The sequence below is a fragment of the Oenanthe melanoleuca genome, chromosome 5 (assembly GCF_029582105.1).
Source record: "Oenanthe melanoleuca isolate GR-GAL-2019-014 chromosome 5, OMel1.0, whole genome shotgun sequence".
NCBI lineage: Eukaryota > Metazoa > Chordata > Aves > Passeriformes > Muscicapidae > Oenanthe > Oenanthe melanoleuca.
Genome location: NC_079339.1, coordinates 14019184 through 14035880, shown reverse-complemented (window position 1 = coordinate 14035880; position 16697 = coordinate 14019184). Strand labels below are relative to the sequence as shown.

General features: G+C 39.3%; 2 protein-coding genes across 5 annotated transcripts in view; one reads left to right on the top strand and one right to left on the bottom strand.

Annotated features, from left to right (window-relative positions):
* Nucleotides 1–7270, top strand: part of SERGEF (secretion regulating guanine nucleotide exchange factor) — a 138370-nt gene extending 131100 nt beyond the window's left edge. For both annotated transcript variants that reach the window (XM_056493484.1, XM_056493485.1), the window contains one exon: nucleotides 5031–7270. In XM_056493484.1, the coding sequence (XP_056349459.1) occupies nucleotides 5031–5197 (167 nt within the window). In that variant the 3' untranslated portion in view covers nucleotides 5198–7270. The remainder of the gene's footprint in view (nucleotides 1–5030) is intronic.
* Nucleotides 1–16697, bottom strand: part of KCNC1 (potassium voltage-gated channel subfamily C member 1) — a 121009-nt gene that overhangs the window by 1456 nt on the left and 102856 nt on the right. Inside the window, exon 4 of one of the 3 annotated variants that reach the window (XM_056493480.1) lies at nucleotides 12936–16269. The exons of 1 other annotated variant lie outside the window; for it this stretch is intronic. In XM_056493480.1, coding sequence (XP_056349455.1) covers nucleotides 16133–16269 — 137 coding nt within the window. In that variant the 3' untranslated portion in view covers nucleotides 12936–16132. Of the gene's footprint in view, nucleotides 1–12935; nucleotides 16270–16697 lie in introns of those variants that run through there. One more of the 3 variants, XM_056493482.1, reaches the window with a different exon arrangement.

Genomic DNA, 16697 nt, shown 5'->3' with positions numbered 1-16697 from the left:
GATTTTAAGGGCATTGAAAGTTGTTCTTTCCAGGTGCCAGGATGAACCACAGATGCATGACCTGAAGTCAGCTGACTTTTCACTTGTGTAAAACCACTGCTGAGGAGGGGACTCAGTGGTTTTAGGTCCACTGCCTGAGGAGAGCTACTAATGATGTAAAGGTGGAGTAAGGGCAGGTTGCTGACTGGAGGCTAACTTTGAAATCAGCATGCCTTTATCAGCTTGTCTTTGTACTTCATATCAAAAATCCATGGTATTTCTTACCTGTATATTGTGTTAGCACTGCCATGTGTCTGATTTTTATCCAGCTTACTCACTTGAAAGCCAGAAACCCATTTCTGAGGGTTGAACAGCAATTGGATGTGCTGCCTGGGGCACATGACAGCTTTCTCCTTGAAAATGTGGCTCCATAATGCAAACTGAGTGTGAGTCTCATAGTTCATTCCTAGTTTTGGAGGTACAGCTGTGTACTGAGAGGATGCCCTCATGCATTCCACTTACCAAGCTTTGCCTTTAATGAGATTTTGCACAATGCCTAGATTTGCCTTTAACTACTAATACAGTTCCATGTTTTTCTGCAGAAAGCAATTGATACCAATACTATTTCTTACAATTTAAAATTGTAGATCTTTTGCACTAATGGCAGAATTGTTGCTATTAAAAATATAAAAATTTAAAGGGATGCTTATTGTCTTTTATTTTATGTGACACCGTGAACCACCAGATGGCCTGAAAAAAAACAGGAAAACATATTAATTTTTTTTTCAACTCCCTGGGAGAAGTATAGTCTAAATCTCATTCTATGTAGTGTTATTGTTCCTTGTTTTGAAGGCTTTCAAATAATCAAGGAAAGGTGGCTGAGACATCTGAATTTTGTTAATTAGTGGTCCAACCCTGATGCTGTTTAAGGAGTAAGTCACTTTCTGAGTTGATCTCCTGCCTACTGTGACTTTGTAACAAAAGAGTAGAGTAGCACTAATTTAAGGCAAAAAAGAAATAACAATTTGAAGTATTGTGGAGTATTGCTAAGAGAACAGAGCCAATGTAACAGAGCTGTACTAAAACATTTTAACATTTCCCTAAAATGTGAAGCTGTCTCTAGAATAACTTGACTTCAAGATACTTGGCTTGTCTTTAAGGCCAACTTCTGTTTGTTTGCTGGTGGAAAGAATGGGAGAGGAGAAACAGAAAAGAGGAGCTTTCAAAGATTTCAGTGATAAGCCTCCAGGGCACAGGCTGGTTTAGAAGCAGACTGCTTGTAGCCTGAAGCTAGGCTGCAGTGATATTTGCAGCTTGTTTCCAGTTTTCCCTGCTTTGCCTTCAGAGAAATTGTGAAGATGTGATTTAATATAATCTGAATTCAGGTGCATAAAACTGATATGCCAAGGCTAGGATGATCACTTTGGTCTCCCTTTTATCATCACCAAAGTGAGACAGACTTGATTTTCACACCAGTGTTTGGATAAGATGAATCTCTTGCTCTGTTGGAGAGATGCAGATGTCTCCATTGGCTTTTGAGGACTACAGAGGATAATGATCTGTAGCTAAATTGCTTGATTTTTCAGGTGGCTGAAGTTAAGTGCAGTGAATCTCACCCAGAGCACCTTACTTGCTAACATCAATTCTTCCATCTGAAGATTCCACTCAGTAAGGCGTGACTCTAAATTCTCTTCTTTCTCCAGAATTCTCTCCAACCTCATGCAGCTTTATTTTCCCTAGAAATACTTTTCTCCAGTTTAATGAACCTCTAGATTTCTGTTGCTGCTTCAGTTACCTTGAGAAAAGCCTGGATAATTATTGCAGACAGAAGGTAGGCAGTATTCTTCTGCTTGTTTGACCAAAACAGATTTTGGTCAAACTTCTGTTAAGAATTTTGTTGTTCCTATGTCTTGTATAATAAATGTTTTGGGAAAAATCCTGCATAGCATTACTCTAAACCTTGATTAGTGTGACTGAACACAACTGAAATTCCTTTGGGATTCTGCTGTGTTGCCATATGAGTTCTGTGGGTTTGATTTGTACTTTGAGTGCTTATGTTTTAGAAGAGAAAAGTAAATGCACCATGTGATATGGTTTCACTTAACCAGTAACATGGAGTAACCTTCCCTCACTTTGCCAAATCCTTTGGTTTGAGAGCATGCTACAATGCTTAATTTTTCTTAATTCTTAATTTTGTTAGAAGCAATTTGTATCTATGCTAATACACATCATTCTAATGCTATTTCATCCTGGAAAGGTCTGGCACAGACACAGAAACTGAATTTTCTTGTGAAGACATGTAGGACTGCTGGTTCTGGTTTTTTATCAGCAATAAACTGGGAATAGAAGCAATCAGATAGAAAAGAAGGGGGAAAAAAAGTGGGAAAAGGAAAGAAACATTAAATGGTGAATTTTGTCCAGAGGCTAGCCATTAGTTCTTCTTAGGGTCTGGCTTTAACTCTGCAGATATTCCTTTTATGTCATTTTAGAATAGATGCTTCATTACCTTCGATCTTCACTGATTTCAACTTCTGTGCCAGTGATTCACAGATCTGCTTGTTCCCTCCTGGCCACTTTCACCACACTCATTTTACTCAGCCCTCCTCCAAGTTTTGCTAATATCTTACTGCTCAAAAAATGGACTTGGGTGTGTTTTCTGAAAAATCTGCTTTCTCTGACACAAGTCAAGCATTTGGCTATTTCTGTGTACAAACCTTTCACTGAATCTTGTGCAGGCAGATGTGCTACAGTTACACCTTTCATTTTCACAGCAAACATTCTCTGCCTTTTAGCTTTCCTGATTCTGACTTGATGGTGATGAGAAAAGTTTTTGTGGCCTGTCATTCCATATCTGTCAGCTGCCCTTTCATCTCTTCAGATTTCTGCCATGGATGTACAAGGTGTTTTTGTGTAAGACCATTCATAAATCCTGCTTCCTTTCTATTTTTCTTCTGCCAGTTTTCACTCTTGCCCCATTTCAGTAACCTCAGAGATCACTGGAATTACATAGTCTATCTTGATGGCCTTTCTACATACTTGGAGAAGTAAAGCCTGGAAAAGACTTCACAGTCCTTATTTTAGGGGAGATGTTCTTGTCTGGGGTTTCCTAGCTTGTAAATTTTTCTATGATGTTTTTCAAAAAGATGTTTCACTGGATATTTTTATTGAATAGAGAGGTTAATGTCCTGATGCACTGTTTCTTTGACTGTTTATTATACCATTAATGTTCCACTGAGCAGTTTGTAATACAAAGTGACCAGAAAATTTCTGGTTTCCTCTTTCTTGTCCTGATGGGACAGGATGAAAAAAGAAATAAGAAACCCTTTAAACAGATAATAGTGAGTCTTCATAGAAGCATGTCAATTGTTGTAGTAATTGCTGGTATCTAGTAACAAAAATTTAACATCTTATTGTTAGGGCATGTTACTTTCTCTTTTCATTATGTTTGTAAGCTTGCCTTATTCTGCAGGGTTCACCTATTAACTGTGCCCAAAAAAGTAATTTCTTAGGTGCAGCTTCCTTGAATAATTAGTCTGAGATGTGTCTCCAGTATGGGCTTGAGGTGTCTTTTTTCTGCTTTTTAATATTTACATAAACATTTTTACCTGGAACCTTACCAAAAAGCAAAATCCCATTAACCTGTAGGATGCTCTGTTAATATTTAAATGGGATATGTTGCCAACTCAGACTTTGGCACTTTTTGGCAGCACATTTGAATGCATTTGTGATGTAGGTTGGGCTGTCAATATTGCACATGCACAATCATGAGAACCTCTGGTGCCTCCTGAGATAAGAGTGACAGAATTTCTGTATCAGGTGAGGTGTGCCTTGGTTACTGTGATGTTCTGGTGGGGCTTTGTTGTGTTCCATTGCCTTAAAGATTGTCAGGAAAATGAAATGTCATTGCTTAGCTACATCTGGGCTCAGTAATGTTTACATTTCATTACAGAAGAGAGGAACTTCAATATACTAATAATGTAGAGAGAGCAGAGGACAGTGAAATGTTACAAGATTTGCTGGGAAGATGGCCCTGCTAGTTTTGCAATAATTTGTTTCTGAATTTTGAAAAGTAAAATCATGACTGAGATTAGAGTTTGTGAATTTGGGCACTTTTCTTCTCATTATTTGGATCCAGAATGCTACTTCCTGCTGTTAATACCTGCTGCTTTTCAAAAAATAACAATGGCATCACAAACATGATTATATAGCAGGATGGCTTTCTTTTTCAGTACAGAAAGTCACAGACACAGTCACTGGCAGCCAAATAAAGAATAGAAAATAGGCAAGAAATAGCACTTGTAGTTCAGAATATGGAGGATTGGTGGATTTTTTTTATTATGCCAGCCATTTATAGAACAAAATTTGCATATTGTGCTTCAAAAGGGAATACTATGGGGTAATAATCATAATACATGAATTGTTATTTGGGATATGAAAGGGTAGATCTTGCAAAAATAAATAATAATGAGGGAAAATAAGAATAATAAAAAGTGAATTTATGTCAAAGCAAGCAGAAGAAGTAGGATGATTAAGAATAGGGCAGGCTGTTGAGGACTTGTATTTAAAGGAAAAAGGTGGCATGTGAACTTGAAGCTAGGAACAAAATGCAATTTGGCTGAACTGTGGCTCTGTGTTCCTCAGTCCTGCAGATCATGCTGTGAATGAATAAAATCACTGCTCTTGATTTATCATACTTCTGCTTACTAGGGGAAGCTTGAAAAACAGATTCTACATCATTTCAGGGAGGGCACTTAAAACACAGAGAGATTTCTGTGGGCTCTGCACAAATACTGAGCTATGTATTTACTAAGTGATTTTCAAATGCCTTTGTTATTTTAATCTCTCGTGTTGCTAACAATATGGAACAGGATGGAGAATCAGAATCATTTGGGTTTATTTCCATCTTCAAGAAAACCAGAATATTTTTCCCACCTTAACAGAATTTCTTAGAACTTAAATAGAAAATGACTTGACAAATCTGCTCCTCAAAACTAACCAAAGCTGTTGTGTTTCTGTGGTCTTTATTCTGTGTTTTCTGTGCTCTCTTTCAGGTGGCCAGTGCTTCTCTTGGGGATGGAATGAACATGGGATGTGTGGTGATGGCACAGAAGCAAACGCTCGTGTCCCAAAGCCAGTCAAAGCTCTTGGCTGTACAAAACAGATCTTAATTGGATGTGGGGCAGGACATTCCATGGCCCTCTGCCAAACTCTTCACTAGGGCCAGCACACCTGGAATCATAGCATCATGGATGTGCATGGACATCTCTGGATTGTGCAGCTACAGAGAACTGCCCATGATTAACACAGTAGTTGGAAACTGCAGATACTTTTCCTAAATCCAAAAGGAACAACTATGCATAAAAAGCTGTAATATTTTAAAAATTGTTTCCTGGATTCTTGTCACAGGAATTGACTACCTTACCCACAGACAGAATTACAGACATTCTGCCTTGATGCAATACAAGTGGAGAGAGATTTACATTTTCTTGCTCTTCTGAGAAGTCTTTGAGGAGGAAACAGACTGCTTAATGGCTTATTGGTGTTTAAATTCGGTCTGAAGAAATTGACTGAGAAGGTGGTTTTTGTTATTGTGTCTTTACATCATGGTATGTTACACCTGCCAACTTCTACTGCAACTGAGCACCCAGCAGCTCAGAAAATTGTTTGTGTCACAAAGAAATGCCAGTGAACATGACTAGATGCATGCACATATTTTAAGCAGAAGATTAGGATTAAAAATCTAAAAAAGGCAATATAATTTAGAAGGCTGGCAAAAGGGGAAAGTGAGGCCCTTTTGAACTAGCTTTGTCTTGATTAAACTGTGAAAGGAGCAATATTTTTCATGGATTATGTTCTGTGCCAGACATCAGTTTTTACAGGGATGCAGATCTGCATGAATTATCACTAACCTGCAAACCAAACATGAATTTTCTGAAGCTACTGCTTAGGGAAGGAAAACTTCTAAGAGTTCTTAGAAACAAGCAAAAAGTTCTTATCAAAAGGCATAAGTCAGTTGTAGCTGTTGAGGACAGCTTGATCCCATGTACCTCCTGTGTTTCCATCTGCCTTGGAAAAGGAAGACATCAAAATCTAACCAGAAAGATTTTACAAGTTCTCCAGCCTAAAAGGCAGACCAGAATGCTCCTGACAATTTCAGGTTAGTTCTCACTTCTGTTTTGCAACCCAGCTGAGATGCTGTTCACAGCATGCCCACAGTACTTGTTCCAGGTGGGGAGCTTGACAGAGGATGTAGGCCTGTCACTTGTTTTGGTAGGAGAGAGGAAAAAGTGTAGAATGAGCTGTCTCTGGGTATTATTAGCTGCTTATGTTGAGCAAAATTTTGGAAGCTATTTATAAAACTGATTTTTTTCCATACAAATACAGTGGATGCCATTAAACTGGATGTTTACCACCCACAATACTTACATTTGCTGTGGCATTCAACATATTTCAAGTTCTAAATATAGAGAATTCTACTGTGTAGTAAATGCACCTTTTAATGAGACCTACTGTTGCTAAACAGTGGTTTAATTTTTCAGGCAGGCTTGCCAGGGAAGAAGCCTTAGAGAATTACAAAATGTTGAGAGAAAGGCTCTTAGGAAATAGGACAGGAAGACCTTCTAATGATGTATCAGCTTACACATGAAGAGGAAGCAATTAAGGTGATAATATGGGCTGCATGGGTTTTTTCACCCTTGGTTTTACAGCACTTACAGTTCTTGGCTTCACTCTCAAGAGAATTTTATTTTTCTATTCAACAGATGAGAAACTTGAGCAGACTATGAAGCTGATTTTATCTGTCACAGATGCCAAAAGAATAATCAAGTGGGTCCTCTGCAAAATATGTAGAATTAAGATTTCAGTTGTAAATTTTTTTTTTTTTAAATTCATGTGTTAGTTGTGGTTCTTCATGGCAATGTACTGTGTCAGGCTGTGACCTCTTGCACTTTTAATTATCTAAGTTGATATTTATTGACTGTTCTCAGTGCCACTTTCTGGATACCAAAGCTTCTCTATTATCTGCACTGAACAATTTCTCATGCTTTCTTTGTCCTGTCTGAGGTTTCTATCTGTGATTTCTGCAAAATCTGTGTACCAAATAAACATGTTCTCTTGCTTTAGTAATCATTTCCTCTAAATAAGTCTGTTCCTTGATTAATCACAGCCAATATGTGCCTTACATGAGGTTTACTGGACTGGACATGTTTTGACTCTGTGTGCTGTTGCTGCAGTTTATTGCAGAGGAGTCCAAAAATTATGTAACAAATAAACGTGAATTGAATATTTGAAATTGTTTTCAATTTTTCCCATTTTTAACACAAACACGCTTTTGGAACACAAAGAATGTTTAGGGGTGATAAGGTGAAGAAAGGAAGGAATATGTCAGTTTGTTCCTGGTCCTGATCTGGTGTTTCATATCTGCATCTGGTCTTCATCTTTGAAAGGCAAGAACTGCATTTTTCTCTCCTTTGTTGTGCCTATATAGGTTGAAGACTTTGGGAAGTAATGACTTTTCTTGACGTAGTGAGTGCTTTGTCATCAGTCAGGGCTTCTAGGAGCTGCTGTAGCACAGAGAGTGAATAGAGTTCAATGTAGAAGGTACATGGCTGGATGTCAGAACCAAGTTGCTGCTCATTCTTTCAGAAGTGAATGCCCTGTTTTGTATGTCAGTGGCTTTGTTTGCAGAATAAAGCACTGTACAAAATCAGCTATGACTTTCTCTGTGAGGAAGGGAACACACAGTGAAGAGTTCCTAATCAAGAGGAAGAAGACAAGTTTCCATGCTGATGTTAGGAGTTTATGACTGTTGCCTGTTGATAATCCTCATGGAGAAGGTTGGTCTCTGCAAGGCAAAATGCAGACCCAGTGTGCTGTGGTTCATAGAGTTCTTTAACAGCTCTTCTGTGATAAACAAAGCAGAAAGCCTGTTACATAAGCATTCTGCATTGGTTCAAATGGAAATAAAAGGACTGAGTTTCTAATATATATATTTTTTTTTAAAGTTAAGCAAGTGTCTGTGCAGCTGCTTTCCCCTCCCATTTTCAGAAGATAAGTAAACCTGCCAGTGAGCTGACATTCATAAGGGAGAATAAGCTGTGAACTGGTGACCTTCAGTCCAGAGAACTTTCAGGCCTTTGGGTGGAAGGGGAGAAGGAGAAGAAAGCTGTTTGGTGCCTTTCTGTTATTTGAAGTCCTAAGAGATCTGCAGTTGTTACTCATGCAATCTCCATGTGCACCTGTGCAAGACAATCCATTGACAGTCCATTTCAAAGAATGAATGTTGGTAGGACAATGTGTGTGTTGTGTCAGAAGTTTTGTCTCTTAGGGGATTTGTTTGGGGCTTTTGGTGGTCACTGATATTATTTGGCTTGGTGTGGCATTCTGAATTACTTGATGCTTTTGTGCTCAGCATTCCAGGCCCTGTATTTGAAGTGTGCTGATTTGAGAGATGGAAGATGGTTTGTTTGCCCAGTCACCACTTCTTCCACGACACTGACTTCTCTCTCTGCATGCTGGCAGTCCTTTTGGTGTCTGACTAGTCTTACCATCTGCAATCACCAGAAAGGTCACTTTTAAATGAGTGGCAGGAGCTTTTGCTCAGCTGCATGTTTTGAGCACAGAGAAATTGTGGGGAGAGTGGGAGAAGGTGATTTGATTGTGCTTTTTATGGCATGTTTTGAGTCGTGACACTTAGAGATGGACAACTGATGAAGATCAGTTTGAGGGAAAGGTGCCCATGGAAAAATATTTAAATGAATGGCAATAGAGAGCCTGATACAGTCAGCTAAAACATAGGGAAAAGGAGGGGGAGGACAGAGCTCCAGAGGACTGAATAATCTCACAGCATAACAGCATTCCAGCCTGCCGGTGTGGTGGGAGTGAGATGAGAGACAAACTATTCTGTCTCATGGATGTTATTGTTCTCCCTCTTCCACTGTTTATTTATAAGAATGTGAATTGTTGACCTGCAATGTTTGGGTTTCTTTCTCCTTCATAGTATATCTTGAAATTTCCAGTTCTCCTCAGCCAAAACAGCAACATGTGCCTTCACCTTGCAGACTCAGAAATATTTTGATCAGGCCTCTGAGCTAGTCCAGCATTTAACCAAATACTTACTATTTTTCCCATTTGGTTCCATGAACTCTAGATCTGATTTAAACAAGACTTAAGTAATTTTGGGACTTCCAGTTTCTTTTTCTCTGTGTTAGAAATAAGGACGATGACAGATCTTGGTCACTCTGAGCAATTCTGATATTTTTATGGTACATGGTAAGTCTTGGGCTTTTTCTTTTAGCTAGGTATTTTCTTGAAAAGGACTCCAGAATTTTTAATCATTATTTGAGTCTTTCTTATGCCATTTACTACTAGCTGAAAATTCCAAAGGCCTGGAATGGGTACAGCCTGGGGTAGAGAATCATCTTGTGTGGTTTTGATTGTGGTTCAAAATGTGCACAGTAGAAAAGTGGTGCTTACATGGAATTTGCTGACAGCTCCAGCCAACATAAAAATAATTGGCCACTCTAACTTTTTACATACCAGTATTTTGATACAGGTGCAAAAAAGAGGTAGTACAGGCTTTGTTCTTTTCCTTTAGCTTTTGTGCAGGTCTTATTTCCCAGTAAGTGCTGATCTTGCATGTTTTGCTCTGTGTTAGAAAGAATAATCGCCTTGAATTTAAGTGCTTTGCTTTTGTGGAAGTGGCCTTCTACTGGGGGAATATAACTGAAGATGCAGGTCTGTGCCGTATGTGCCTTTGAAGTTAGGTTGGAGGAGCTGCATGTGTAAGGCCATTGTTATTTTGTAACCCATTTAGATGTTAAAGGACTGAAGCCAGGCACATTCTTGATCTATTTGTCCATTTCATTCAGGTTCATCAGTCTGTTGTCTCAGCATTCACCTGTTTTTAATGCAGCAGCAGTTTTTGCTCATCAGTGTCTCTGTGAAACATCGAAATAGAGTATGTGACTGAAAATATTCAGCCGTGAAAATAGTCTCTGTGTTTGAATCATGGCCTGGATGAACCACGTGTTTCCTTGTGGGAGAGTGAGGAAGCATAAATTTAGAGTATTGGGAGAACACATTCTTCACATTCTTGATTGGAAACAAGAACAACAAAATAGTTGTTCCTGAATTAAAGCTGACTGAAGGATGAGAAAATGCAAGGGTAACATTTATTTTGCAAAATTTTCTCTGGCATTTTTATTTTGCGACATGTTGGATTTCATCTCATTTCCAGATGCACCTTTGCAGGTTGGTAGGGGGTGGAGTGTAAGTCCAATTCCTGTGTTGGCTAGCCTCTCTCTCAGTTCATTTCCAACTTCCTCATCTGTTTCCAGGCTGCTTTGCCTGTAGACCATCTGATTATCTGGATACTACTTGAGGAGGAGTTGTGTCTTCAGGTCTTGGTCCAGACTTTGTAAGTGGAGTTGCAGAATTTCAATTCAACATTGTGCCAGTACTCCATGGTCACCATAGTTCTTTTAAGTGTATATGCACAGTTTGCTAGCAGAATGTGTTTTTACCATTTTTTTTTGTATTTAGAAGCGAGGCCAAAAACTGAGAGATTTTTAATGTTCTGACATGACTTTAGTTTTTGGCTGCAAATGTCAAGTGAGTTTAGCTTTTGTTTTGTTTTTACTGATTTGAATGCATGAAGACATGTGGTACCTAAATTAGGGCAGCAGAGGAGTTGCCAATCAGTAATGAAAATGCTCTGTCATTTTAACTGTGTGGGTGCTTAATCATTTTCCATAATAATCCTCTGCTTTAAAGTACAAAAGAAAAGGGATTCCTGCAGGGGCATTGTGTTCTTCTGCAGACAAGGAAATATGGCATCTTTTAAATAATGAAGAGACACTTCTCTCCTTCTGGTGCCTTAATTCTGAGTAGATAGATTATAATAACTATTCCTTCTTAAATATGGCTTTCCCTCTTTTGACATCAGAACACTTTAAAAAGAGGATTCACAGAAAAAGAAGCTGAGGCACAAAAAATTAAATTGGCCCCAACCAAGGTAACCCAGCATGTCCACAGGGCAGTGAAGAATAAAATTCTCATTTCCTGAGTCCCAGGCCAAGGCTCTACCTTGTAGGCTAGTGGCTCTTGATGATTATTTTGGGTAAATCTCACTACCACTCTTTCCCTCTCTCCTTGCTCTTCTTTCCCACTCACTGCTGATTGCTGTTTCCATTGCTCCTGCTTGCATAACCCATTTTCCCAACTCATCCTGTGCCCTTCTCATTTCCCACCTCCTGAGCTGCCTTTTCTCCAGTCACCCACTTGCAGTGACACCACCCCAGCAAAGCGTGGCCCCTCCGGAGCTGCTTTCCCTGGGCTTGAGCCTTGCCTGCTCTTGTGCAGCTGTGACTCACAGTCAGCAGCCTCTGCACAAGCTGTGTCATCCCTGCCAAGCCCTTGGAGTCCAGAGCCACTGCAGGTACCTCACAGTGACAGCTGAGCTAACACAAATCCAACATTTTGCCTTTTGCTGCCCAAAGAATCTCTAGCTTGGGCAGCAGGAAAGCCGAGGGAAGCCTTGGAGCACAAGCTTTTAATGTTTGGTACCTGGAGATGTTTGGACCTATGCATTTGCATGAAGTTTTTTAAATATGCAAGTGAATGCTGAGAGTTGAAAACCTGGCTTTGCCAGGCTGAGACAGGGAAGATATCTTGTTATAGCATTTGCTTTGTTAGATAGAGTCAAGAGATGCAGTTCTGGACCTGTTTTTTAACATTTAGGTCAATTTGAATGCAAGTACTGTTCTTGATTGCAAATGAACATTTGTATTTCCCTAGGAGAAAAGTTGTGCACTGGTAGTCCTAGATGAATGCAGAGGCTTTGGGAGTCCTGAACAGACAGGTATTTTATGCTCAAACTCAAGTAAGTGAGTGACTTAAAAATAGCCTGCATAATTTAAGCATGTTTTCATGAAGTGAAGGTAGTTTGTGTGTGAGCTCAGAGGCTAAGTTCCTTCCAGGATATATATGGAAAGCAGAGAAGTAGGCTGCCTTGTTTTGAACCTTTGAAAGGGATATGCAAACTGGCAGGGTAATATCTTCAGGATATCTTTTTTGTAAGCAGCTCTGTGCTCAGTTCCTTTTTGAATGCTCTTGCCTTAGCCCTGCTTGCTCTCTTTTGTATTTCAGTTGGCTCATTTGTCCTAGCAGACATTAGTTTCAGTGATGTATTTTCTTTTTGGCCCTGAAACTTTAAGGCAAGAGGAGGCAATTTACAAGAAAAATCACTTTATGCAGATTAATGACTGCTGCGCTTGACTGTTATCACAGCGGTTTTAGCTAGGGTTTCTTTTTTTTTATTTCTGTTGGAGTGAGAAAGCAGAAACCTCTTCTCAGAAATTCCTTCTGTGTGAAATTGCCATTGTGGAGACCCATCAGGTTGGTCCAGAGAAAACGAGTACCTTCATGCAGTCAGAGGAAAGGCTATATGTGTAGGAGGTGTGCTTGAGATGTGCTTTAAATGTTAGCAAGTAAAAAGCCACTGATTGCCAATGGGTTCAGATGAAGGAACAGCACTGGGTCTTAGAGGTGGGAACTCACTCCTGAAAACTGAGTTTACAGAGGAGGAAACACAGATATTCATTTCCAGCAGGAAACAGGCAGAACTGCAAAACCAACTTCTGCTCTTACTTGCAGTGGTGTGAACTCAGAAGTAGCTGGTGGCGTTTCTGAAGCCTGAAGTCAGAATCTACCCACATGTATAGTTTTAATGCTCTAATAAGATATGTACCTCCTGTAGGGAGAGGGGGCAGGCTTGAAGGAATTAATGTTTTAATCATAATGCCTGAGCAAAAGCTCCTTAACTGCAAGGCAGCTGGGAGGATGTGGTAAATTTCTTGTAGGATTCAATGCAACAGCTTCTGAGATTTTCCACTTCTCTTGTTTTCCTATCTCCCTTGTGTTGTCAGAGCTGCCACTGCTGTGCAAGGGGAACTCTGGGGTCAAACAGATCTTAAGCTTTAGAGCATCTCCTGAAGGGCAGTGGATGGAAAGCAGGGTTCTGTTTCTGAAGGGTTTATAGAAGTCACCCAGAAGACATGGTTACCTCAAATCAGAATGAGCAGAGAGGGGAACCTAAATGAAAATGAGAGTGGGGAATATAAAAAAGTAGCACAGAAAGACAGTTTTACCCAGTTTGTTCTCCAAGGATCAGATATATGCAAAGTGCAGTGGAAGGTGAAGACCTACATGGGATTTACAGAGCTGAATTGTTGCTATTCCTTATGGTAATGGAGAATTAGCACTAGGCCTTTGAGTCAGTGTTAAATAAAAAATGGGGCAGATAAATCTATTTCTGGATTCTTAATACATTGTAAGAGGAAAAGTTGTTAATTAAGCAAATCCTGGATGAATCTGGATCTTACCTCTGGAGGTAAGAAATTTGTCTTCTGAGAATGACGGCATAGAAACAGTGTGAGAAAAATAGTTCTTGGGAGAAACTAAAGCAGAAATCAAGTACATGATGCTGTATCAAGGACTACAAAGGAGTTCTCTAATTATGTACAAATTCAGATTATCAGCCTTTTCCCTATTCCTAAAACACAGCTTGAGGTCTTCCTTGTTTTTCTTTTGGAGTAGAGTTTTGTGACGACCAGATCCAGCTGCAGTTGGGGATTTTTGTGTATAAATTTAGCACTTACCAGAGCCATGAGTCTTTCTTCTGGGTTTTTTTGGTTTAATCTCTACTTCCTCCAGACTGTAGGGATACTATTCCTTTACCTTTCCATTCCCATCAGCAGTTGCAGATGCTGTAGCTTGCCTAGAAGACTGCCAACTCTTTTGAAGTTCCTCACGTGATGAAAAAGGTGTGTATCCTTCTTTTACAGAAGTACTTTACCAAAAATGCTCAGGCAGCTAGAATGCTCTTGGCAACTTAGTTCATAGTTGTCATTTGTAGCATCTAAAATGAAACTTAATCCCATTGTGTTTCTCAGTTCTTACTGGTGCATGTTTTGTGTGGCAAACCAAGTGCAACTCAGACACCTGGATTTCCTTCAGTTTCGTATCAGGTGGACTGCTGTGGCTCAGAGAAGAACAAGTGAAGGACGGGGCCCAAAGAAGTAAGAAAAACTGAATTCATTTAATCAGCTAAAAAGACAAACATTTATTATTGTTGAGGAGGGAAAAGGAAGATACCTAGATCATTATAGGGGTTTTTAATCTTCCCTTGTAAAATTACTAATGGTGTGAATTCTTTAGACATTGGTTGTATCAAGTGTTTGCAGGCTTCATTTATTATCTACTAACCAAAATTAGCATTGTAGAACCAAAGCAATACCAAGCTTTTCTCCTACATTTCTGTTGAGAACACTGTATTTATTCAAGATTTTAGAAGCAAGTCTCTGGAAACCCCTGATTGCTTCAGAAAAGGATTCCCCTTTACACTATACAGCAGGCACTGAAACCATGATACAAAATTTATTTTCATGCTAGAATTGTTTTGCATAACATTGTGCATGCATTTTACTCAGTACTAAATTGCATACAATGCTGTTGTCTTGTTTCTTAAACTTTGAGACCATTTATACTTGAGTATTTTCCTGATTTTGTACTATAAGTCCCAGTTTTAAAATAACACCTCTTTTGTTTAAAATTCATACTGATTACTTAATATGAACAATTTATGAAGGGTCTTTACGTTGGATCTATACATCAATAAAATACAACATAACCAGAGCTGGAAAATTAACCAGCTGTTACTGTCAGGTCCGAAGGAAGGTCCCATGTGTCACAAGCATGCCAACAAAAACAGACAGGAAAAAGTTTTTCTTATTTTTATACACTTCTAGTTGGATTAAAAGTTCTTGATTTCCATGTCGGTGTGATGAACTGTGAAGGCGTGGTCAATATGACCGATGACTGCCTGATTGCACTTTTTAAAACCATTACTCTGTATCTTGTATACAAAAAGAAGCGATCCATAGCAAAGAAATGTACAGTTTTATAATGTTTTACATTTTGGCTACAACAATGTATGTAAAAGTAAAGAGCTTTGAAAGAAAATATATAACTTTGCCTTTTTTTTTTCTTTTTTCTCCTTAATCATACATTTGCAGTGTTTCTCGTGTGTGTGTTTTGTTGTTTTGTTTTTTGTTTTTTGTTTTTTTTTTTTTTTGTTTGTTTTTTTTTCATTTTCATTTTTGTCTTCATGCAAGTCATGCTATGGAACAAAAAAATAGATTAAAAAAAAAAAGATCTTCTACAGTTTTGTTACATTTTGGCCGTAGAAAAAGCCTGCATCTCTAGTACAACTCCAGAACCACGAAGAATCATCCATAAAACCTGCATGGAGCGAGTTAACTTTGTCCAAATGAGAAGGTCTTCTATGCCTGCACAGTTCCACAGAGATGTTTATTAGCCATCAATGTTCATCTCCATCTTGCCTTGTCAGGTCACTCTGACTGCCTCTGTTGGCATATATTTAGCAATGACTGGACTTTCTTTGCAAAGATCTGCATGTAAAGAATACAATCAGTACTTGAGCTTCTTCCCTGCGCTTTTCACATCAAGCTCGGCATCTTAGTGTTAAAGGAAGGAGGAAAAGGTGAAATAGCTACATGCAGAGGCAGCCATATTCTTCTTCAACAGGGTTTTTTTTTCCCATGCAGTCAGCCAGACTGAGACCTCTCTACAGTGTGTCTGAGTATTGCTTTCAGCTTAAAATAGGTGCCCATGCAAAGTTTCATCCTACTGTGCTTGTTTGCTCAAACTCCTGCAGGGTTCCTATGGCTCAAAAATATCCTGAGAAAAGCAAAATCTTCCATCGTTGGCATGTTTCAGCATCGACTAAACGCCTAACCCATTCCACACAGAGCCAGTAGATCCACCATTAGCCACAATAAGCATATGCCAGCAGGATGCACCAGGAAGGAAGCCATCTGGTGCATCTACCCTTCATCCTATGTACTGATACCATGCAGCACGTATGGCCCACCAGTACTACGCCAATGCCTGCCTATTGTCATCTGAGTGCTATTTAGGAGTGTTGTCACCTCAGCATCAGAAGTAACACCGTTTGCAGCGGGTGCTACTGTGAGACATTGCATCTTCAGACTTAGTCACCTGGACTATATGCAACATCGCATAGGCTAATTGAAATAAAGCTTTTTAGACCATTCTCTGCTACTGATCCATGCTACAAAATAGATGGGATGGGAGACCAAGAACGTCTCACTGGGCTAGGAGAGCTGTAGGGCGCAGACACTGAGGATAATCCTATCGCTTTTCCACTTATGCCAGCTATGCTGTTAAGGCTCCGTGACATTTCGTAACCTTCATTTAAAAGAAAAATGCAGAGTACAGCATTGGATCAATGACAGAATGGACTAAGAATGAGGTCAACATTGTAGCCAGTTCAATAGCATCTGCATGCACGGACATGCCGAGAGTAGTATCGCTTGCAACATGACTCAGAAGGCCGTTGAAATACAGAAAAAAGTTTAAAATATATACATGTTTTAAAAAATCATCATTTCTCAAGATGGTCAGGCTATGTAATTGATCCTACAGGCAGCAACATGGTTGTACCCTAAAAAAAAAAAGAGTCAGTGGGAGGGATTTTCTACGTCTCTGTCATACACTCACACATACCTCTCCCTTCCACTTCATGCATTGTGACCACAGGCAAAATTAAGGTTTGTGGTATCTTTGTGGGGCAGGAGGGGGGACAAGCAAAATCCACAGAATTGAATGTGTTGCTA